Genomic DNA, 24,000 nt, shown 5'->3' with positions numbered 1-24,000 from the left:
TTAAAAATTTAAGTTTAAATTTAAAAAAACTCAACAGTAAACTTCGATTTGACAGTACAAGCCTAGGAACCACCTCCAAACACAATCCCCAGATTTGTTCCCATCAATCCCTAAACTCAGACTCTCCTAACCTGAACAAGGCAATCTTCCATTTTTCTCTTTTGAAACAGCTATCTGGAATTCATGGAACAAAACCCAAATTATCTAAGATTCCTTTTAATCATTTACCATTTATTAAATGCACAATCACCATTAAAGAAAAAACTTATGATAATACTTTAAAGTACAAATAATACATTTTATTTCATCCCTGAAAACAAAAACAAAAAACAAAAATGTCAACATCTAATGAGAGACTGAACAATTATTCCAAACTTTACCTGGAAATGGTATATAAATAATTTCTTCACATAAAGGTAGGGTACAGGGAAGAGTCTGGAAAGATACCTTTCATGAAATATTTTCTCATACTTACTTTAATAAAACATTATAATTATTGCTACTATGTCTGGTAGTACATTGTAATAATGAACAATACAATATCTAAAACTAAATTCAATACAGTCTAAATCTAGAAGCTAGCTGCACTTAAGCAGTTGTTATAGAGAATAAATACTATGAAACATAGGGCACCATATGGCAATTAAATTTGCTACAAGGTAAATTTAAATAAAGGTGTACTTTGCTCTATAGTAGAATTACCCAAGATTAAGATCTCTTGTGCTATACAGAATAGCTGTTTTCCTGAAAAGATAGTCCATCTTCATAATTTAAATTATATTTTAAACATTCTTAATTATTTTTAAGTGTTCATTATATAAAATGAATATCTAACGTATCTATTATACAAATCCAAAATTTCATAAAGCAGGATATTCTACGTACTATAATGTTACCATTTTCCAAGCAATTTAATGCAACACAAATACTTTTATTATGTACATCTGGCTAAAGTCCTTAAGAGTCCCAGTCTCACAAATATCTCAGTTTCTCTCTCCCTTGCCAATATAATATAAGCAAAAATTACCAAAATATGGAAATAATGTGCTTTCTTGACAACATAATCAAAGGGTTACACTTTTAAATTAACATTCTTGTACATGAAAATCATGAATTAATACTTATTTTTAATCTCATCATAAAAATCTTTTATTCTTCAGAACATAAGTATATAAGAAAATGTTACGTATGAGATTAGAGATTACTATTTTAATGTTATTTAACTGTCCCAATGTTTAGAATAGGTTACGAACAGTGGCTACTACCCATTTCAAGATTATACTCTTATAAACGTAATTTTTAAAAATATACAATAATTAACCTCCAGTTATTCTGAAGGGATAGTGCAAATGAAGACATTCTTTGGGTCATGATTTCAAAACATTATTTTCAACATTATACTTCCTTTCTCTCTGCTCATAATCTGAATAACAAAATATAGTAAGTACTGGAAGTAAGCACATTTTCTAATAGTATTAGTCAAACAGTCACATCTACTGATAACAAACGACAGAATGATTCAGTAACAATATTCTTCACTTGTCTGAAAAACATGTTATATATTTAAATAAATATTTTATAGAAATGAATCCATGTCTTTCAGTGTTTTTGTTTCAACTTGATCTCAAACACAAAGATTTATACAAAGATCACCTACCTGCTTACTACATCAACCATGTTACCAAATTCCCTTTAAGGATATAGTACAGCGTTGAAGAGTTGTGCCTGAAAGCAAACTAATAACTTTTAAAATTTATATACAGAATTAGAGTTCCATGAATCCAGCATATTCCTTGAAAATGCGTAGAGGTTTTATTGTAAAGTATTACTCTATGCTAGCCAGCGATATAAAAGCTTTTCTGCCATAGGATATAATCCACGGTGAACGTAGCAGCACAAGCTGATCTTCAACTGCTATCTAATGCTGCCTGATGCATTTATCCTTTTATTTGTCGTCACTGGCACCAGATTCCCACTAGTACCATTGGTAGTGTTGGTTGCTGAGCCGTTCACAACAATATAGTCGACTTTGTTCTCCAGCTTTACCAAACGTTGTAAAATGTCATCCAAAAGGACAGCAATTGTTCTTTTTAGATCAGCTAGGGGAAAAAAAAATGAGAATAAACCATATTAAATACTGATAGAGCACTTAATATTTGTGTTTTCATAGTATGAGGGGAAAAGTGAACAATTATCGAGTCATCCAAAAGAAAATATACGAGAGGGAAAGCACTCATACCACACATAGAAAAAGCCTAACTGTTTTAATGAATAGCATCACATACAGAGCTTCTTAATGGAATTTCAGAGTTATAAATGTGGGGAAACTCACTTTTCTAGTGCAATAAAACAGATTTAAAGGCTGGTTTAAAATGTTAGTCCCTCTGTAAGGAACCCATTTACTTTGAGTTTCTTAGTCTGTAAAGACGACTGTGGACTAGGCAGGTAAGGTAAAAAACTAGCTGAGCTAAGTAAGAAATTCAAGGAAATGCAGAAACAAGAAACCTGGAACCTCCACAGGCTGAAGTGTAGGAGCCGCCTAGGATCCAGAGCAGATGCCAGGAACCTGATCAGTGCAGTACAGATACTAGTTCTGACTAGAAAATGATGGGGAAGACTGTATCTTCTAATCTCTCTGGGAGGTTAAAGGGTTTCAGTAGAATTTACCTGATAAGAATGAAATTTTGACCCTTTGCTTCCTTAGAATCCTCTTTTCTCAGGTTTCCCAATGGCACCTAACACATATTATGTATTCAGTCAGTGGCAACTAATATTGTTATTTTTTGTTGATCCTGGACCAAAAAAGGCAGCTCAAACCCTAATCTGTGATCAGGAGAAAAATCATTTAACAACAACTCATAAAGTTGCTGATGGTTCTGTTACTAAGCTATCAGAAAAAGCAGAAGCAGAAGAAAAAACAGATAAATTGGACTTCATCAAAATTTAAAACTTTTGGACATCAAAAGATATTATCCAGAAAGTAAAAAGACAATCTAGAGAATGGAAGAAAATATTTGCAAATCATATATCTGACAAGGGCTTAGTATCAAGAACATATAAAGAACTCCTAAACCCAACAACAAAAAGATAAACCACTCAATTTTTAAAATCAGCAAAGGACTTGAATAAACATTTCTCCAAAGAAGATACACAAATGAACAATAAGCACATGAAAAGATACCCAACGTCACAATGAAATACCACTTTACGTCTACTAGGATGGCTATAATCAAAGAAAAGGAAAATAAGCATTGGCAAAAATGTGAAGAAACTGGGACCCTCATACACTGCTGGTGGGGATATAGAATGGCACAGCCACCACAGAAAATAGTTCGGCAGTTTCTCAAAAAGCTAAACATAAAACGACCATGTGACCCAGTAATTCCACTCCTAGGTATCTACCCCAAAAAAGTGAAAGCAGAGACTCAAAGAGATACTTGCACACCAATGTTTATTTCAGAATTATTCACAATAGCCAAAAGGTGGAAACAACCTAAGTGTCCATCAGTAGATCAAAAGATCAACAAAATGTGGTATTAACATACAGGGAATATTACTTAGCCATAAAAAGGAATGACGTGGGCTTCCCTGGTGGCGCAGTGGTTGAGAATCTGCCTGCTAATGCAGGGGACACGGGTTCGAGCCCTGGCCTGGGAAGATCCCACGTGCCGCAGAGCGGCTGGGCCCGTGAGCCACAACTGCTGAGCCTGCGCGTCTGGAGCCTGTGCTCCGCAACGAGAGAGGCCCGCGCATCGCGATGAAGAGTGGCCCCCGCTTGCCACAACTGGAGAAAGCCCTCGCACAGAAACGAAGACCCAACACAGCCAAAATCAATCAATCAATCAATCAATCAAACATACGCATCTGATTCAAGATCCTCATTAAAAAAAAAAAAAAAAAAAAAATGGTCCACATCAAAAAAAAAATCTTTAAAAAAAAAAAAAGGAATGACGTTCTGATACATGATACAAAATGGATGAACCTTGAAGACATTATGCAAAGTGAAATAAGCCAGACAAAAAAAGGACAAATACTGTATGATTCCACTTATTTGGACTACCTAGAATAGAAAAACACGTAGAGACAGAAGGTAGATTAGAGGTTACCAAAGACCAGGGGAAGGGGGGAATGGCAAGTTACTGCTTAATGGTAAGGTTACAGAGTTTCTTGTTTGGAGTGATGCAAGTTTTAGGTAGTAGTGATGGCTGTACAACATTGAATATAATTAATGCCACTGAACTGTACACCTAAAAATGGTTAAGATGGAAGGGCTTCCCTGGTGGTGCAGTGGTTAAGAAGCCACCTGCCAATGCAGGCGACACAGGTTCAAGCCCTGGTCTGGGAAGATCCCACATGCCGTGGAGCAACTAAGCTTGTGCACCACAGCTACTGAGCCTGCGCTCTATAGCCCGCGAGCCACAACTACTGAAGCCGGCGTGCCTAGAGACTGTGCTCTGCAACAAGAGAAGCCACCACAATGAGAAGCCCATGCATCGCAACAAAGAGTAGCCCCTGCTCACTGCAAGTAGAGAAAGCCCGCGTGCAGCAACGAAGACCCAACGCAGCCAAAAATAAACAAATAAAATAAATTTTGTTAAAAAAAAAAGGTTAAGGGCTTCCCTGGTGGCGCAGTGGTTGAGAATCTGCCTGCCAATGCAGGGGACACGGGTTCGAGCCCTGGTCTAGGAAGATCCCACATGCCGCAGAGCAGCTGGGCCCGTGAGCCACAATTACTGAGCTTGCGCATCTGGAGCCTGTGCTCTGCAAGAAGAGAGGCCGCGATAGTGAGAGGCCCGCGCACCGCGATGAAGAGTGGCCCCCGCTTGCCACAACTAGAGAAAGCCCTCGCACAGAAACGAAGACCCAACACAGCCATAAATAAATAAATAAATAATTAATTAAAAAAAAAAAAAGGTTAAGATGGCAAATGTTATGTTACATACATTTTACCATAATTTTCTTAAAGTGAAAAAAGCAAAACAGATTTCAGAAAGGAGTAGTGAGAGTAGTGGTAGCAGGTGGTTGTAAAAAGTGATTAGAAATAAATCAACAAAAAAATCAATGTAATATAAAGTGAGGGGAAAAACTATTTGGAGAAAGTCCAGTGATGGAGGAAATCAAGCAGTGTATCTTTCGGCATCATTCATCATGAACACTTAAATATTCTAGTTTAGTGGGTATGCACAAGAAGAAAAGTATAAGAAAAATTCTTTGATAAGAAGTATTTAGGGATAAAATGTCACGATATATACAACTTGTTTCAACTGGTACCCCCTAAAAGCATATATATTTGTATAGAGAAGGAAAGATAAAAATACAGAAAACTTTTTAGCAAATGATGAATCTAGAGAAAAGATATATGATGTTTACCACATAATTTTCCCTAACTTTCTGTAGACTGAGAATTTTCAAAATAAAAGATTAGGGAGAGGGGGGGCGTTTCTTTATTAAGACCTTTCAATCAAGAGTTATAATAGTATTTGGTAAGTTAAAAAATATATATTTTAAAGAATCTTCCAGCAACAAGACTAAAAGATAACTGCTGGATCTGTTTTTCCCTGGCAGCCACCTCATGTATAATATTTGAAGAAGCAGGCAACCCAGGCCAGAGAAGCCTCCATAGAATAGACTGGGGTGGGGAGCTTACCATCATGTTAACATAAAATGAAGCTAAAGCCCTCAGAGGTTTGACACCAAGCTGAAGTGCGACATGAATTATAAAGGTACAGCCTCCTCACTGATTAGTTATAGTTAGGAATAGCAATTAAAGGAAAAGTTGGGGTTCTTTAAAATCAAATACAAACAAATTTATTGTATGTGTATTTTATATATATATATATATTTGTGTCCGTATATATATACATATATATGTATATGTGCACATCAGGGGTTTTTTTTCATACATTATTTAACATTTTCATTAGTAATGAGGATTAAATGATACATAAGGCTTAGCTCAATGTGTGGTACACAATAAGGTCTCAACAAACCTTACTTGTTATTAGTTGTTGTAATATTCAGTAAACATGTCTATTTTTTTCCGTATAAAATAGATTGAAAAAGTAAACATTTTTAGCAGGTAGGAAAACTAGAATTCAGACCCCAGTCTTTCGCCTCCAAGGCCCCAAACTCAGGGTTCTCCACTACAACACAGATGCAAAAAGAATACATATATATATTTTTACCTCTATGGTGTCTAAATGGTGAGTAGATATACTGTATCTCATGATTTTGTTTTTAACATTTTCAATGTTTTTAATTTTGGAAAATTTCAAACATACACAAGGAGAGATAGAACAGTATAATGAGTACTCATGGACCTAATTCTCATCACTTGGCTTTCACAATGAACAATATTTTGCCATTCTTGGTTCATCTCTCCCCTTCCACCTTTTTTCTCCAACAGTATTTTAAGTCAAATCCCAGACATCATGTCATTTCACTGTAAATTCTTCGGAATGCACCTTTAACTTTTAAAGAACTTAACCATTGTGCTATTATCATGCTTAAAAAAATTTATAGTAATTTCTTATTTTAAGTAGTTTAATACCTGGTCCATATCCAGATTTTCCTGATTACCTGAAAAATGTCTTCTTACAGTTGATTTGTTTGAATCAGGATTCAAATGAAATCTACACATTGCATTTGACTATTGCTTCTTTAGAGGAAATGTATATATATCTTCAGCCTACCACAATAATTTTTCCCTTTTATGTTATTACTTTCTACATGCATACACTTTTTTTTTTCCACACACACACACTGTCAGGTTTTTTTATTACAAATAATTTGGGTTATAACAGTGACAAAGGCCACTACGTTTCCAATCTAAAATCCATGTAGCATATATCTGAGCTTCCTGCTTATATTTTATTACGATGCTGCAGAATAGTGGTGTCCACAGCCTTTGATAAATGCTTACACCAATTCTCTTTGGAAAAATTCATTTTATTTTAAACTTATAATTTGTAAGTTAAGTAATCAGTTTTCCATCAAAAAAGTACTCAAAGGAAAAGTTGGGTTTAATCAGAAACAACTATATATTACTTTAACAATGTTCTAAATTATCATATATCCTCCTTTCAAATTTTCTAAAATCAGTTGTTTTAATAAAATATTTTAGAAGGCTAAGAAATCTAAATTACTTTGCTCAATGATATAAAATCAGTTAGTTGAAAAACCACAATGATCCCTTTGAACATAACAAAACTCACCCTTTCTCTAGATTCACATTACAATTTTCTGTTTACATTTCATGTGACTATATAGTTATGGGAATTATATGTTTACACTATATGGGAGTCCACAGTACTTCCCCACAAAGCCCTATCACTGAAAGTGCTAGCAATAAGAACTCCTACCACGGGACCCGGTTCAGAACCCCTAAAAACAACCTGGAAGTGGAAGACCATACTATATCCTTTTACTCAGCTCATCCAGCTTGATGCTTTATCACATAGTAGACAGTCAACAAATGTTGGAAATGAACATTTGCTGAATGTCTGATTCATGTTTGGTAGGCGGTATCATGGTTGAGACTAACATGAAGAATCAGACTTAGGAAATAAAATCCTTTAAGGTTGCTCTGCTCCTGCTTTAAGTTTCCCTACTCTGGGAGAAGAAATCAAATAGTTTAAGGGAAAAACAACAAAAAACAGGCTAATACAAAGGCACATAAGAACACACATACTATCAAAATAGCACCTAGCCCAATTATTTCACAGTATACAAAAATCAAAAGGAGGATATAGTGGAATCTAAAAAATAAAACAAACGAATGAATATGACAAAACAAAACAAAAAAGGAGGTTACAATGCTATTAAATATACTAAAGATATTGGATATAAAAAGATTCTTGCTACAATAAACATAATCAGAGATTGTGAGGCACAGCAGGAAGCCACTATCATCCCAAGCCTAAGGAACAGAGGGAAAAATCAGTAATGTTACAACAGCCCAAGTCCAAGGACACCTAGTGGAATACAGAGCCAAGGAGTCAGTCTGGCAGAAGCTGGCGCTACAAAGGCGACATCACCTGAGGCAGAAAGGGAGAAAAATACCCTAGCTTCTCTTTTCCTCCTACATTCCGAATTCCTGCCAGTACTTCTCATTGGCTGAACCCAGGCAGTAGCTAGTTGATTTAGGAACTGAGAAAGTGCCACCTACTAGAATCACCCTCCCTTGAGATACAAAACAGAGAAAAGTAAAGGAATAAATCTGAAGGCAACCAGGAAAAGGACCAGCACAAACACCAAGTACACATGCCTTTGTGGACCCCATACTTATAGGTCTCTGTTGATTTATCTCTTATTTACATCTCAATAGGTTTTATTATTTGTATTCTTAATGTGAAGAGAGGCAGATACAAATAAAAATAGCCACGTGTACACAAAAAAGAAATTCAATTGTAGTAAAATGCAAAAATGACTAATGAAAATAAAATACATAAGTGTGGGACTTCCCTGGTGGCACAGTGGTTAAGAATCCACCTGCCAATGCAGGGGACACAAGTTTGATCCCTGGTCCGGGAAGATCCCACATGCCACAAAGCAACTAAGCCCATGAGCCACAACTACTGAGTCCACATGCCACAACTACTGAAGCCCACATACCTAGAGCCTGTGCTCCACAACAAGAGAAGTCACCGCAATGAGAAGCCAGCGCACCTCAACGAAGGGTAGCCCCCGCTCACCATAACTAGAGAAAGCCCACACACAGCAACAAAGACCCAAAGCAGCCATTAAAAAAAATCAAAAAAAAACAGAAGTGTTTAAAGTATCTAAGTCAAAAACTTTTCCTTATTAATATTTTTCAAATTCAAATTAATATTTTACCACCACTAACATCTGCTTAATTGTACAAGGGAGAAAACTTAGAAGTCACTTCTTGATTATCAAAGTGAATTACTCACTGTAAAGTTTTATTATGAAGCTAGCAATAAAACAAGAATGCTTCCTAAGCAATATGAACAAATTCAAATATCAGAGCAAACTGCTAGGTAAAAGTGGTTTCAAAAGCCTCATAAACTCTGTAATTAAATGTACATTAATTGTTTAGTCCTTTACATTTTTAATACAGCTACCTTCTCCTACTGAGTGCTGAATAAATTATATCATTCAACAAATATTTTATTACTTCCCTACTTAAGGCTGCAAGGCACACTGTTTAGGTCTCATGAGTAGATCGACATGTTCTCATCAAACTTTAAATACAAATTAAATGCCTAGGTACATAAAATAAGCCTAATTTTTCTTAAGTGAGAAAACAAAAGCTAGATAATGGATTTGACTAAATAATACAAATCATGAATAATCTACGTTTTAAATAGCCACATTAAAACCACTTCTAATAGGAATTCTGAGATTGACTTCCCTCTAACAGGTTTAGAATATAAGGACTATTCATTTTACAGGTTTGTTTAGTTTTTTTCTTAATTGGTAAATAACTTATTTTGAGATAACTGTACATTTACATATAGTTGCAAGAGATAACAAATACAGAAATTCCTGTACCCTTTACCCAGTGTCCCCCAACAGTGACATCTTGTAAAACTACATACATCACAACTATAGTACTGATGCTGGTACAGTCAAGATGCAGAATATTTCCTTCACCACAACAATCCCTGTGTTGCCCTTTTACAGTAACCCCCACCTCCCTCTCATTAGCCTGTTAATATGATGGAATACACTGATCGATTTTTTTTTTTTTTTTTACGCCTGCCATGTGGCATGTGGGATCTTAGTTCCCCGACCAGGTCTTGAACCTGTGCCCCCTGCATTGGGAGCATGGAGCCTTAACCACTGGGCTGCCAGGGAAGTCCCTATACTGATTGATTTTTGAAAATTAAACCAGCCTTGCATCCCTGGAATAAATGCCACTTGGTCACAGTATTTAATTCTTTTTTTTTTTTTTAGGGTCATACATATAACCTTTTAATCACTTATTTGAAATGCATATAAAATAAATTGCCATAATTTTTTTTTTCTTAAACAACAGAAATTTATATTTCCCCAGTCTGGAGACAGGAAGCCCAAGATCAAAGCTATGGCCGGTTTAGTTTCTCCAGAGGCATCTCTCCTTGGCTTGCAGATGGGTATCTTCTCACTGTGTCCTCATGTGGCCTTTTTTCTGTGCATGCATCTCATGTCTATTTCTCTTCTTATAAGGACACCAGTCCTATTGATAAGGGTCCTAAACTTCTATGTGTGTCATTATATCCACAGTGAATCTCTTATAGACAGCATATAATTAAATCCTGGGTTTTTTTAAAATCCATTCTGCCAATCTATGTATTTTGATTAGGGAGTTCAATCCATTTATTTATTTTTTCTTTTTTTAATTTTTTGATTTTATTTTTTTAAATTTCATTTTACTTATTTTTTTATACAGCAGGTTCTTATTAGTCATCAATTTTATACACATCAGTGTATACATGTCAATCCCAATCGCCCAATTCATCACACCACCACGCCCACCCCCCACAGCTTTCCCCCCTTGGTGTCCATACGTTTGTTCTCTACCTCTGTGTCTCAATTTCTACCCTGCTAACTGGTTCATCTGTACCATTTTTCTAGGTTACACATATATGCATTAATATACGATATTTGTTTTTCCCTTTCTGACTTACTTCACTCTCTATGACAGTCTCTAGATCCATCCACCTCTCTACAAATGACCCAATTTCGTTCCTTTTTATGGCTGAGTAATATTCCATTGTATATATGTACCACAACTTCTTTATCCATTTCTCTGTCGATGGGCATTTAGATTGCTTCCATGACCTGGCTATTGTAAACAGTACTGCAGTGAACATTGGGGTGCATGTGTCTTTTTGAATTATGGTTTTCTCTGGGTACATGCCCAGTAGTGGGATTGCTGGGTCATACAGTAATTCTGTTTTTAGTTTTTTAAGGAACCTCCATACTGTTCTCCATAGTGGCTGTATCAATTTACATTCCCACCAACAGTGCAAAAGGGTTCCCTTTTCTACACACCCTCTCCAGCATGTGTTGTTTCTAGATTTTCTGATGATGGCCATTCTAACTGGTGTGAGGTGATACCTCATTGTAGTTTTGATTTGCATTTCTCTAATAATTAGTGATGTTGAGCAGCTTTTCATGTGCTTCTTGGCCATCTGTATGTCTTCTTTGGATAAATGTCTATTTAGGTCTTCTGCCCATTTTGGGATTGGGTTGTTTGTTTTTTTAATATTGAGCTGAATGAGCTGTTTATATATTTTGGAGATTAATCCTTTGTCCGTTGATTCGTTTGCAAATATTTTCTCCCATTCTGAGGGTTGTCTTTTCCTCTTCTTTACACTTTCCTTTGCTGTGGAAAAGCTTTGAGGTTTCATTAGGTCCCATTTGTTTATTTTTGTTTTTATTTCCATTACTCTAGGAGGTGGATCAAAAAAGATCTTGCTGTGATTTATGTCAAAGAGTGTTCTTCCTATGTTTTCCTCTAAGAGTTTTATAGTGTCCAGGCTTATATTTAGGTCTCGAATCCATTTTGAGTTTATTTTTGTGTATGGTGTTAGGGAGTGTTCTAATTTCATTCTTTTACATGTAGCTGTCCAGTTTTCCCAGCACCACTTATTGAAGAGACTGTCTTTTCTCCATTGTATATCCTTGCCTCCTTTGTCATAGATTAGTTGACCATAGGTGTGTGGGTTTATCTCTGGGCTTTCTATCTTGTTCCATTGATCTATATTTCTGTTTTTGTGCCAGTACCATATTGTCTTGATTACTGTAGCTTTGTAGTATAGCCTGAAGTCAGGGAGTCTGATTCCTCCAGCTCCGTTTCTTTCCTTCAAGACTGCTATGACTATTCGGGGTCTTTTGTGTCTCCATACAAATTTTAAGATTTTTTGTTCTAGTTCCATAAAAAATGCCATTGGTAATTTGATAGGGATTGCATTGAATCCATAGATTGCTTTGGGTAGTATAGTTATTTTCACAATATTGATTCTTCTAATCCAAGAACATGGTATGTCTCTCCATCTATTGGTACCATCTTTAATTTCTTTCATCAGTGTTTTATACTTTTCTGCATACAGGTCTTTTGTCTCCCTAGGTAGGTTTATTCCCAGGTATTTTATTCTTTTTGTTGCGATGGTAAATGGGAGTGTTTCCTTAATTTCCCTTTCAGATTTTTCAACATTAGAGTATAGGAATGCAAGAGATTTCTGTGCATTAATTTTGTATCCTGCAACTTTATTAAATTCAATGAATAGCTCTACTAGCTTTCTGGTGGCATCTTTAGGATTCTCTATATATAGTATCATGTCATCTGCAAACAGTGACAGTTTTACTTCTTCTTTTCCAATTTGTATCCCTTTTATTTCTTTTTCTTCTCTGATTGCCGTGGCTAGGACTTCCAGAACTATGTTGAATAATAGTGGTGAGAGTGGACATCCTTGTCTTGTTCCTGATCTTAGAGGAAATGCTTTCAGTTTTTCACCATTGAAAATGATGTTTGCTGTGGGTTTGTCGTATATGGCCTTTATTATGTTGAGGTAGGTTCCCTCTATGCCCACTTTCTGGAGAGTTTGTATCATAAATGGGTGCTGAATTTTGTCAAAAGCTTTTTCTGCATCTATTGAGATGATCATATGGTTTTTATTCTTCAATTTGTTAATAAGGTGTATCACATTGATTGATTTCCACATATTGAAGAATCCTTGCATCCCTGGGATAAATCCCACTTGATCATGGTGTATGATCCTTTTAATGTGTTGTTGGATTCTGTTTGCTAGTATTCTGTTGAGGAATTTTGCATCTATATTCATCAGTGATATTGGTCTGTAATTTTCTGTTTTCGTAGTATCTTTGTCTGGTTTTGGTATCAGGGTGATGGTGGGCTCATAGAATGAGTTTGGAAGTGTTCCTTCCTCTACAATTTTTTGGAAGAGTTTGAGAAGGATGGGTGTTAGCTCTTCTCTAAATGTTTGATAGAATTCACCTGTGAAGCCATCTGGTTCTGGACTTCTGTTTGTTGGAAGATTTTTAATCACAGTTTCAATTTCATTACTTGTGATTGGTCTGTTCATATTTTGTTTCTTCCTGGTTCAGTCTTGGAAGGTTATACCTTTCTAAGAATTTGTCCATTTCTTCCAGGTTGTCCATTTTATTGGCATAGAGTTGCTTGTAGTAGTCTCTTAGGATGCTTTGTATTTCTGCGGTGTCTGTTGTAACTTCTCCTTTTTCATTTCTAATTTTATTGATTTGAGTGCTCTCCCTCTTTTTCTTGATGAGTCTGGCTAATGGTTTTTCAATTTTGTTTTTATTCTCAAAGAACCAGCTTTTAGTTTTATTGATCTTTGCTATTGTTTTGTTTCTATTTATTTCTGCTCTGTTCTTTATGATTTCTTTCCTTCTGCTAACTTTCAGTTTTGTTTGTTCTTCTTTCTCTAGTTTCTTTAGGTGTAAGGTTAGATTGTTTATTTGAGATTTTTCTTGTTTCTTGAGGTAGGCTTGTATAGCTATAAACTTCCCTCTTAGAACTGCTTTTGCCGCATCCTAGGGGTTTTGGATCGTCCTGTTTTCATTGTCATTTGTCTCTAGGTATTTTTTGATTTCCTCTTTGATTTCTTCAGTGATCTCTTGGTTATTTAGTAACGTATTGTTTAGCCTCCATGTGTTTGTGTTTTTTACGTTTTTTCCCTTGTAATTCATTTCTAATCTCATAGCATTGTGGTCAGAAAAGATGCTTGATATGATTTCAATTTTCTTAAATGTACTGAGGCTTGATTTGTGACCCAAGATGTGATCTATCCTGGAAAATGTTCTGTGCGTACTGGAGAAGAAAGTGTAATCTACTGTTTTTGGATGGAATGTCCTATAAATATCAAATCTATCAGGTCTATTGTGTCATTTAAAGCTTCTGTTTCCTTATTTATTTTCATTTTGGATGATCTGTCCATTGGTGTGAGATGTTAAAGTCCCCCACTATTATTGTGTTACTGTCGATTTCATCTTTTATAGCTGTTAGCAGTTGCCTTATGTATTGAGGTGCTCCTATGTTGGGTGCATATGTATTTATAATTGTTATATCTTCTTCTTGGATTGATCCCTTGATCATTATGTAGTGTCCTTCCTTGTCTCTTGTAACATTCTTTATTTTAAAGTCTATTTTATCTGATACGAGTATTGCTGCACCAGCTTTCTTTTGATTTCCATTTGCATAGAGTATCTTTTTCCATCCCCTCACTTTCAGTCTGTATGTGTCCCTAGGTCTGAAGTGGGTTTCTTATAGACAGCATATAGATGGGTCTTGGTTTTGTATCCATTCAGCAAGCCTGTGTCTTTCGGGTGGAGCATTTAATCCATTCACATTTAAGGTAATTATCGACATGTATGTTCCTATGAACATTTTCTTAATTGCTTTGGGTTTGTTTTTGTAGGTCCTTTTCTTCTCTCGTGTTTCCCACTTACAGAAGTTCCTTTAGCATTTGTTGTACAGCTGGTGTGGTGGTGCTGAATTCTCTTAGCTTTTGCTTGTCTATAAAGCTTTTGATTTCTCTGTTGAATCTGAATGAGATCCTTGCCGGGTAGAGTAATCTTGGTTGTAGGTTGTTCCCTTTCATCACTTTAAGTATATCATGCCACTCCCTTCTGGCTTGTAGAGTTTCTGTTGAGAACTCAGCTGTTAACCTTATGGGAGTTCCCTTGTATGTTATTTTTCATTTTTCCCTTGCTGCTTTCAATAATTTTTCTTTGTCTTTAATTTTTGCCCATTTGATTACTATGTGTCTCGGCACGTTTCTCCTTGGGTTTATCCTGTATGGGACTCTCTGCACTTCCTGGACTTGGGTGGCTATTTCCTTTCCCACGTTAGGGAAGTTTTCAACTATAATCTCTTCAAATATTTTCTCTGGTCCTTTCTCTGTCTCTTCTTCTGGGACCCCTATAATGCGAAATGTTGTTGTGTTTAATGTTGTCCCAGAGGTCTCTTAGGCTGGCTTCATTTCTTTTCATTCTTTTTTCTTTATTCTGTTCCGCAGCAGTGAATTCCATCATTCTGTCTTCCAGGTCATTTATCTGTTCTTTTGCCTCAGTTATTCTGCTAGTGATTCCTTCTAGTGTAGTTTTCATTTCAGTTATTGTATTGTTCATCTCTGTTTGTTCTTTAATTCTTCTAAGTCTTTGTTAAACATTTCTTGCATCTTCTCGATCTTTGCCTCCATTCTTTTTCCGAGGTCCTGGATCATCTTCCCCATCATTATTCTGAATTCTTTTTCTGGAAGGTTACCTATCTCCACTTCATTTAGTTGTTTTTCTGGGGTTTTATCTTGTTCCTTCATCTAGTACATAGCTCTCTGCCTTTTCATTTCGTCCATCTTTCTGTGAATGTGGTTTTTGTTCCACAGGCTGCAGGATTGTAGTTTCTCTTGCTTCTGCTGTCTGCCCTCTGGTGGATGAGGCTATCTAAGAGGCTTGTGCAAGTTTCCTGATGGGAGGGACTGGTGGTGGGTAGAGCTGACTGTTGCTCTGGTGGGCAGAGCTCAGTAAAACTTTAATCTGCTTGACTGCTGATGCGTGGGGCTGCGTTCCCTCCCTGTTGGTTGTTTGGCTTGAGGCAACTCAACACTGGAGTCTACCTGGGCTCTTTGGTGGGGCTAATGGCCGACTCTGGGAGGGCTCACACCAAGGAGTACTTCCCGGAACTTCTGCTGCCAGTGTCCTTGTCCCCACGGTGAGCCACAGCCCCCCCCCCACCGCCTCTGCAGGAGACCCTCCAACACTAGCAGGTAGGTCTGGTTCAGTCTCCCCTGGGGTCGCTGCTCCTTCCCCGGGTCCCAATGTGCACACTACTTTGTGTGTGCCCTCCAAGAGTGGAGTCTCTGTTTCCCTCAGTCCTGTAGAAGTCCTGCAATCAAATCCCACTAGCCTTCAAACTCTGATTCTCTAGGAATTCCTCCTCCCGTTGCCGGACCCCCCAGTTGGGAATCCTGACATGGGGCTCAGAACATTCACTCCAGTGGGTGGACTTCTGTGGTATAAGTGTTCTCCAGTTTGTGAGTCACTCACCCAGCAGTTATGGGATTTGATTTTACTGTGATTGCACCACTCCTACCATCTCATTGTGGCTTCTCCTTTGTCTTTGGATGTGGGGTATCTTTTTTGGTGAGTTCCAGTGTCTTCCTGTCGATGACTGTCCAGCAGCTAGTTGTGATTCTGGTGTTCTCGCAAGAGGGAATGAGAGCACGTCCTTTTACTCTGCCATCTTGGTTCAGGGCTCATCTTAATTCTTTTTATGTGTTGTTGAATTCCGTTTGCTAAGTTTTTCCTAAGGATCTACACATCTATATTCATGAGGGGTATTGGTCTGTAGTTTTTAATTACCTATACTGTCTTTGGTTTTGGTGTAAAGATAATACTAGCTTCATAACTGAACTGGGAAGTGTTCCCTCCCCTTCTATTTTCTGAAAATGACTGTGTAGTATTTATACTAATTCCTATCAAAATTTCTTTTTTTTAATGAAATTTTTAAAAAACTTTTTTTTTAATTTATTTTTGGCTGTGTTGGGTCTTCGTTGCTGTGTGCGGGCTTTCTCTAGTTGTGGCGAGTGGGGGTTACTCTTCGTTGCGGTGCACAGGCTTCTCATTGCAGTGGCTTCTCTTGTTGCAGAGCAGGGCTCTAGGCACACGAGCTTCAGTAGTTGCAGCACACGGGCCCTAGAGTGCGCGGGCTTCAGTAGTTGTGGCGCATGGTCTCAGTAGTTGTGGCCCACGGGCCCTAGAGCACAGGCTCAACAGCTGTGGCACACGGGCTTAGTTGCTCTGTGGCATGTGGGATCTTCCCAGACCAGGGATCAAACACGTGTCCCCTGCATTGGCAGGTGGATTCTTAACCACTGTACCACCAGGGAAGTCCCCTATTAAAATTTCTGATAGAATTCTCCAGTGAAACCATCTGGGCCTGAAGATTTCTTTTTTGTAAGTTCTTGAACTATAAAGTCAATTTCCCTAACAGTTACAGACATATCTCACTTTATTCCACTTTGCAAATATTGCATTTTTTACAAATTGACAGTTTGTGGCAACCCTGTGCCAAGTGAGTCTATCGGTGTCATTTTTCCAACAGCATCTGCTCTCTTCATGTGTCTGTGTCACATTTTGGTAATTCTTGCAATACTTCAAACTTTTTCATTATTACTGTATTTGTTATGGTGATCTGCGATCAGATGTGCAGATGTGGTAGCAACAGCAAGAGAACTAGAATTAGAAGTGGAGGGCTTCCCTGGTGGCGCAGTGGTTGAGAATCTGCCTGCCAATGCAGGGGACACGGGTTCGAGCCCTGGTCTGGGAAGATCCCACATGCCGCGGAGCAACTAGGCCCGTGAGCCACAACTACTGAGCCTGTGCGTCTGGAGCCTGTGCTCCGCAACAAGAGAGGCCGCGATAGTGAGAGGCCCGTGCACCGCGATGAAGAGTGGCCCCCGCTTGCCACAACTAGAGAAAAGCCCTCGCACAGAAATGAAGACCCAACACAGCCAAAAATAAATAAATAAATAAATTAAAAAAGAAAAAAAGAAGTGGAGACAGAAGATGTAACTGAAATCATGCAATCTCATGATAAAAAAAAACTTTAATGAATGAGGAGTTGCTTCTTATGGATGAGCAAAGAAAGCGGTTTCCTGACATGGAGTCTACTCTGGGTGAAGACGCTGTGAAGATTGTTGAAATGACAAAAAAAGGATTTAGAATATTACATAATCTTAGTTGACGAAGCAGCAGCAGGCTTTGAGGACTTACTCTAATACTGAAAGAAGTTCTGTGGTGGGTAAAACAGTATCAAAGAGCATTGCATCAAACAGCATTGCATGCTACAGAGAAATCATTTGTCAAAGAGTCAAGTGATGCGGCAAACTTCATTGCTGTCTTATCTTAAGAAACTGCCACAGCCTCCCCACCCTTCAGCAGCCACAGACATCAAGGCAAGACCCTCCACCAGTTAAAAAAAAAAAAAATCCTGACTTGCTGAAGGCTCAGATGGTTAGCATTTTTTAGCAATAAAGTACTTTTTAATTAAGGTGGGTACATTTGGTTTTCGGTTTTTTAGACATAATGCTATTGCACATTTAATAAACTATAGTGTAAACATAACTTTTACATGCGCTGGGAAACCAAAAACTTCGAGTGACTTGCTTTATCGCGGTAGTCTGGAACCGAGTATCTCTGAGGCATGCCTGTATACGGCTATTCAAATCATCTGTTCCATACTGGGTGAGTATGCTGGTTTGTGGTTTTTGAGAAACTGACCCCTTTCATGTAAGTTATAGTGTTTATGTGTAGAGCTGTTCATAATAGTCTCTTATTATGCTTTTGATGTCTGCAGGGTCTGCAGTGACATTCACTTTTTCATTCCTGATATTGGCAACTTATCTTTTTTTGTTCAGTGTTGCTAGAAGTTTGTCAGTTTTTTTCCCCACCTTTCAAAAGAAAAGCTGTTACACTGATTTTCTCTGTTTTTCTTTCCATTTCATTTATTTCTGTTCTTATCTTGATCATTTCCTTCCTTCTGCTTTGATCTGGGTTTTGCTCAAGAATCTAGGTTCTTGAGGTGGGTGGGAGCTTAGATTATGGATTTAAGACTTTTCCTCTTTTCTAAGTATGCACTCTTTTCTAAGTATGCACTCTTTTCTAAGGTATGTACTTTTCTAAAGTAAACTTCCCTCTCAGCATGCTTTAGCTGTGTCCCACAATTTTTATGTTGTATTTTCATTTAGATCAGTGCATTTTTTAAAATTTCCCTTGAGACTTCCTCTTTAACTTAGATTATTTAGAAGTGTGTTATTTAATTTCTAATTATTTGGAGATTTTCCTATTATCACTCTGTTATTAATTTCTAGTTTGAGTTCACTGCAGTCACAGAATACACTCTTTATGATTTCAATTCTTCTAAATTTGTTGAGATTTGTTTTATGGCCCAGGATATCTATTTTGGTGAATATTCCAGGGACTGTTAAAAAACATGTATATCCTCCTGTTGCTGATGGAGTTTCTGTGTATGTAAATAAGATTCCACTGATTAGATTGCGTTCTTCAGATCTTCTATATCTTTGTAGATTTTCTGTCTAGTTCTATCAGTTCCTGAGTGAGGAGTGTTTAAATTCTCAACTATAATTGCGGATTTATCTATTTTTACTTTCAGTTCTATCATTTTTGTAGATACATTTAGGATTGTTATTTCTTCTGGGTGGGCTGACCTTTTTATGATTATATAATTTACTTCTCTGACTCTGGTAGTTTTCTTTGCTCTGAAGTCTATTTTATCTGTTATTAATGCAGCCACTCCTGCTTTCCTTTGATTAATGTTTGCATGATATATCTTTACCCATCCTTTTACTTTCAGCCAGCCAATATCATTAAATTTGAAGTGAGTTTCTTGTAGACAGCACATACTTGGGTCATGTTTTTTAATTCTGTCTGCCAATGTCCTCTAGTGTATTTAGAACATTTATAATTAATGTAATTTTGATATATTAGGACTTAAGTCTGACATTTCATCTTTTGTTTTGTTGGTTCTGTTTTTCACTTCCTTGTTTTCTTTTTCCTGCCTTCCTATGGGTTACTTGAATATTTTTTAGAATTCATTTTTTATTTTTCTGTAGGGTTTTAAAATGTCTCTCTCTGTATAGTTTTAGTTGTTGTTCTAGATATTACATCATATACATAATGTGCCATAGTCATTTTACCAATTTGAGTGAGCTTTACCTCTCTTTACCATCTGTGATGGTTCATTTTGGGTCAGCTTGGCTAGGCTATGGTACCTAGACAAATCTACCAGTCTAGATGTTGCTGTGAAGGTAGTTTTTAGATGTGATTAGCATTTAAACCAGTAGACTTTCAGTAAAGCAGATTATTTACCATAATGTGGGTGGACTTCATCTAATAAGCTGAAGACCTTAAAAAAAAAAAGACTCAGGTTCCTGGAACAGGAAGGAATTTTGTCCCCAGGCTGACTGCCTTCAGACTCAGGACCGCAACACCGGCTCTTGCCAGAATTTTTAGCCTGCCCTGCAGATCTTGCCCCCAGGCTGACTGCCTTCAGACTCAGGACTGCAACACCAGCTCTTGCCAGAATTTTCAGCCTGCCCTGCAGATCTTGGACTTCCCAGGCCCATGTGACGGGGATTGCTCTTTACCACTGGGCCATGGTAAAAGTCCTGACTCTCCACTAGGATTCCTCTGACATCACCCCCAGAGGGAGGGAGATGAGCACCTCATTACTGCCATGTGAGGGTGGAAGTCCTGGCTCCCCATGTGGTCTCCACTGGTACCATGTGGTGTGGGGGGAGTTTGGATGCCTCATTATAGCCTCACAAGGGGGAAGTCTATGCTCCTCACTTAGCCTTTGATCATGTGGTTGGCGGTGCAGTCACCAACTTTTTTCTGAGGTGTCTGGCTGGAGGAGAATGGTTTCCTGTCTAAAAGTTTTCTGTCTTGCTAGGCTGCCCCTTCTTTGGCTACAGAGAACAGCCTTCTGTTGGGGTATTTGTTTTATTTTGTTTTGTTTTTATCTGTGCCTGGTAGCATTTCTTAATTTTCAGAAAGCATTTAAATATTAATACTGAACTGCTCTCCAATTCTCTGAAAATATTTTTGGAGTCCACTTTTTTTTAAAGTGTTCAGCAACCACAGTAGATAGTAAAACTAAAACTCTTAAAAGAAAGCAGGGTCCGACTTCGGATGGGAAAGCCTGAGGTGTTAAAAGACTGGTGTTGCTGTACATTCAGGTGTAGGAAACCATGTGTCAACTGCAACGCGTTCTACAACAGTCACTGGGCATCAGAACAAGAACCCCCAATTCATTGTTCTAGACAAACCCCAGAATCCAAAAGAGATGTTACATGGGAAGAAACAAAAATCTTCTTTTCTTAGGGAAAACTAAGAATGCTGAGAATAAGACATAAGACAGTTAGAAATGTTATCTTAAAGAGAAAGCACAAGTTACTGCTCAAGATTTACAGACAGTAATCTTTAGAGTTGAATTGATTTGTTCATGGCCTTTGCAATAGTAACAATTCATTGTAGACTAGCATTTAAAAAAATATATTAGCTTATGTTTTTTTTACCAACTAGGAAAATCACGTTAAATAGCTCAAGGGAAGACCATTCAATAAATATTTTTGATGGACTAGCCTTTTTGTATAGTAGCAATGAAAGAAATGGTTTTTATAGATGGCTGAAAGTGCAAGTTCTCCAGAACTCATGAAATTCCCATCTTATTGTCATTCCAAATTAATGGAGGAAAGGATAGAATTTAAGTAATGAAACTGAAATAACTGGCTACCTAGTTTGGAAAAAAGACCCTGCATCTCTTACTGCTTCCATCAGAAATCTCAACTATATTACAGACAAAAACGTTAAAAAAAAAAAAAAAGGTAATATATTAGAATGATTAGAATGTAAGTTTTGGAAGAAACATTTTAAGCATATAACTAAACCATAAAAAATGATGGACATGTTTTACCACAAGATTTTTAAAAACAATATACCAAGTTGTTAGACAACTGAAAAATCAGAGGAAAAACATTTGCTACCTACACTGACAGCATGAATATCTTTATAAAAAATCAATTAAGAAACTTCCCAGCAGAAAAACTGACAAAGGATACAAACAATTCATTCTCACATACAAGAAATACAAATAGCCAACAAACAAGAAAGTCTTTCAACCTCTCGTGTCAACAAAGAAATGCAAAAGCAAACAATTAGAAGCCACTTAAAATTAAATAGAATTGGTGTAGTGGGGAGCAACTGGCACTTTCGGAATTCCCTGGTGGTGCAGTGGTTAAGAATCCGCCTGCCAATGCAGGGGACACTGGTTTGAGCCCTGGTCCAGGAAGATCCCACATGCTGCAGAGCAACTAAGCCCATGCGCCACAACTACTAAGCATGCGCTCTAGAGCCCACGAGCCACAACTACTGAAGCCCGCGCGCCTAGAGCCTGAGCTCCCCAACAAGAGAAGCCACTGCAATGAGAAGCCTGCGCACCGCGACAAAGAGTAGCCCCCGTTCGCCGCAACTAGAGAAAAGCCCACGCACAGCAATGAAGACCCAATGCAGCCAAAAATAAATAAATAAATAAATCTATTAAACAAAAAAAGAAAGAAAGAAACCGGCACTTTCACTCTGGTGGGAGAATGGTAGTAGGCCGGTAGGGCTACCCTGGAGGGCAATCTGACAAGTGTCTATTAAATTTAACAAGTGTCTATTAAATTTAAGGTGCATACCTTCAGCCAAAAAATTCCACCTTGAGGAAATCTATCCTTCTGAAACATTCACACAAACATAAAATGCCCACACATTTATCACTCACACATATATTTCATATACACAGACACACATATACCACAGCACTAAATCCAGCACACAAGGTTAGCAATAAATTATCCATTACTACAGAATAAGCAGAAAAAAAGGAATATTTATAAAATGAAACAATGTTGTCATTAAAAAGATGAAACAGACCTATCTGTAATAACATGGAAAGATATCTACAACAATTAAGTGAAAACAAATAAGCTGCAAACTAGTATATATAGTACAATCCCATTTTCAAAATAAAACAATGTGCTTGACGAACAATGTGTCTGCAAACTACAGCTGGCTGGCTGCCTGTCTTTGTAAAAAAGTTTTACTGGAACATAGCCATGTTCATTTATTGAAAAGGAGACCACATGACCCACAAAGCTGAAAATATTTACTATTTAGCCCTATAAGAAAAAGTGCGCTATCCCCGATATATGCCAAATTAACTGACATTCTCTCTCTGCTCTACTTTTACTTATCTATGTTGTACATTTCTATAATATTTGAATGCTTATAATTTTTTTATAATCAGAAATAAGCAAAAAACATTTCAGAGAATTGGTTAAATACCATGTGGCCATTAAATGATGCAGGCATATATTCACTGATATTGAAATATCTCCACCATATATTAAGTTTTAAAATACAGTTTATAGGATACCATGTGTCTATGAGTCTCATTTTGCTTTTAAAACTGAGTTGTTATGCACAGTTGGGCAGCATAGAACAGCTACCTTTTAAAATATCACAGTTATTTTGCTCAAGCGGAAAGAACTTTTTTCCAAGTATTTCTCCTGTTCCAAAAGAATTGCTTCTTCATTGTTTCTATCAGTGTCCTTGGACTAAGCAGAATGCAAAACAACACAACATCTACATGTCTATCTGCCACAAGTACCTCCATCTCCGTTTACACCAATTCCTTCATCTCTAGTCATCGATATTTGATCCTTAAGAGCCAATGCAGACTAACCCTCATCACTTCAAAGACACCATCATAAGTGGCAGAAGAAAAAACAGAAAGTGTCTTGGGCATTCCCAGATAAAGATGGTAAACTCAACCAAGGCACTTAACCTCTGCTGACTCTGGCTACCCTACCAAAATAGTAAAGGTGTTTTTTTCTCTTTTTTTTTTAAAAGCATAAATCCATGGGGCCAAAACAAAGATAGCAAGAGAGGAGACAACAGCAACAGAACTCCAGAAGCTGGAAAGCATATGGATGAGTGTTAACTGATTTAGCAGACCTGAAAAACTTGGATATTAAAAGAGAAACCAAAAAGAAATTGAAAAAAATAAGAAAAATCAAAGAGCAATTCATTTTTCTCCACAGAAGCCCATCCCTAAAAGGTCCAGAAATAGCTGCACCAGGTACCAATGAAAACAGGGTGAAAAGGGGACCAAAAACAGAAGGACTGGGTGAAAATTTATCTATAAAGCAATTTGATTTCTAAACTTTCTTTACCACTCCAAACTAGACAACAGTCCCTCCACCATTGCAGAAAATCTGAGATGTGTTTTTGGAAGCCAGTAAAACATTTAAGGGCCTGGGCACCAAACTGAAAACTGGGGAAGTAAGTGAAAGTTCACATAGTGAGTGCTGAGGCTACCCCTCCTCCCCCACCCTTTTCCTCCCATTCAGATCCCACAACACTTGGAGGCATATACATCCTGCAAGAGAC

General features: G+C 37.4%; 1 protein-coding gene across 3 annotated transcripts in view; it reads right to left on the bottom strand.

Annotated features, from left to right (window-relative positions):
* Positions 1-277: 277 nt before the first annotated feature.
* CCDC126 (coiled-coil domain containing 126) overlaps positions 278-24,000 on the bottom strand; it is a 39,566-nt gene continuing 15,843 nt past the window's right edge. For all 3 annotated transcript variants that reach the window (XM_028163534.2, XM_007170310.2, XM_007170309.2), the window contains one exon: positions 278-2,099. In XM_028163534.2, coding sequence (XP_028019335.1) covers positions 1,915-2,099 — 185 coding nt within the window. In that variant the 3' untranslated portion in view covers positions 278-1,914. The remainder of the gene's footprint in view (positions 2,100-24,000) is intronic.

This window comes from Balaenoptera acutorostrata, chromosome 7 (genome assembly GCF_949987535.1).
Source record: "Balaenoptera acutorostrata chromosome 7, mBalAcu1.1, whole genome shotgun sequence".
Lineage (NCBI taxonomy): Eukaryota > Metazoa > Chordata > Mammalia > Artiodactyla > Balaenopteridae > Balaenoptera > Balaenoptera acutorostrata.
The sequence above is the reverse complement of the archived record's forward strand: the minus strand, read 5'-3'. Positions and strand labels throughout refer to the sequence as shown.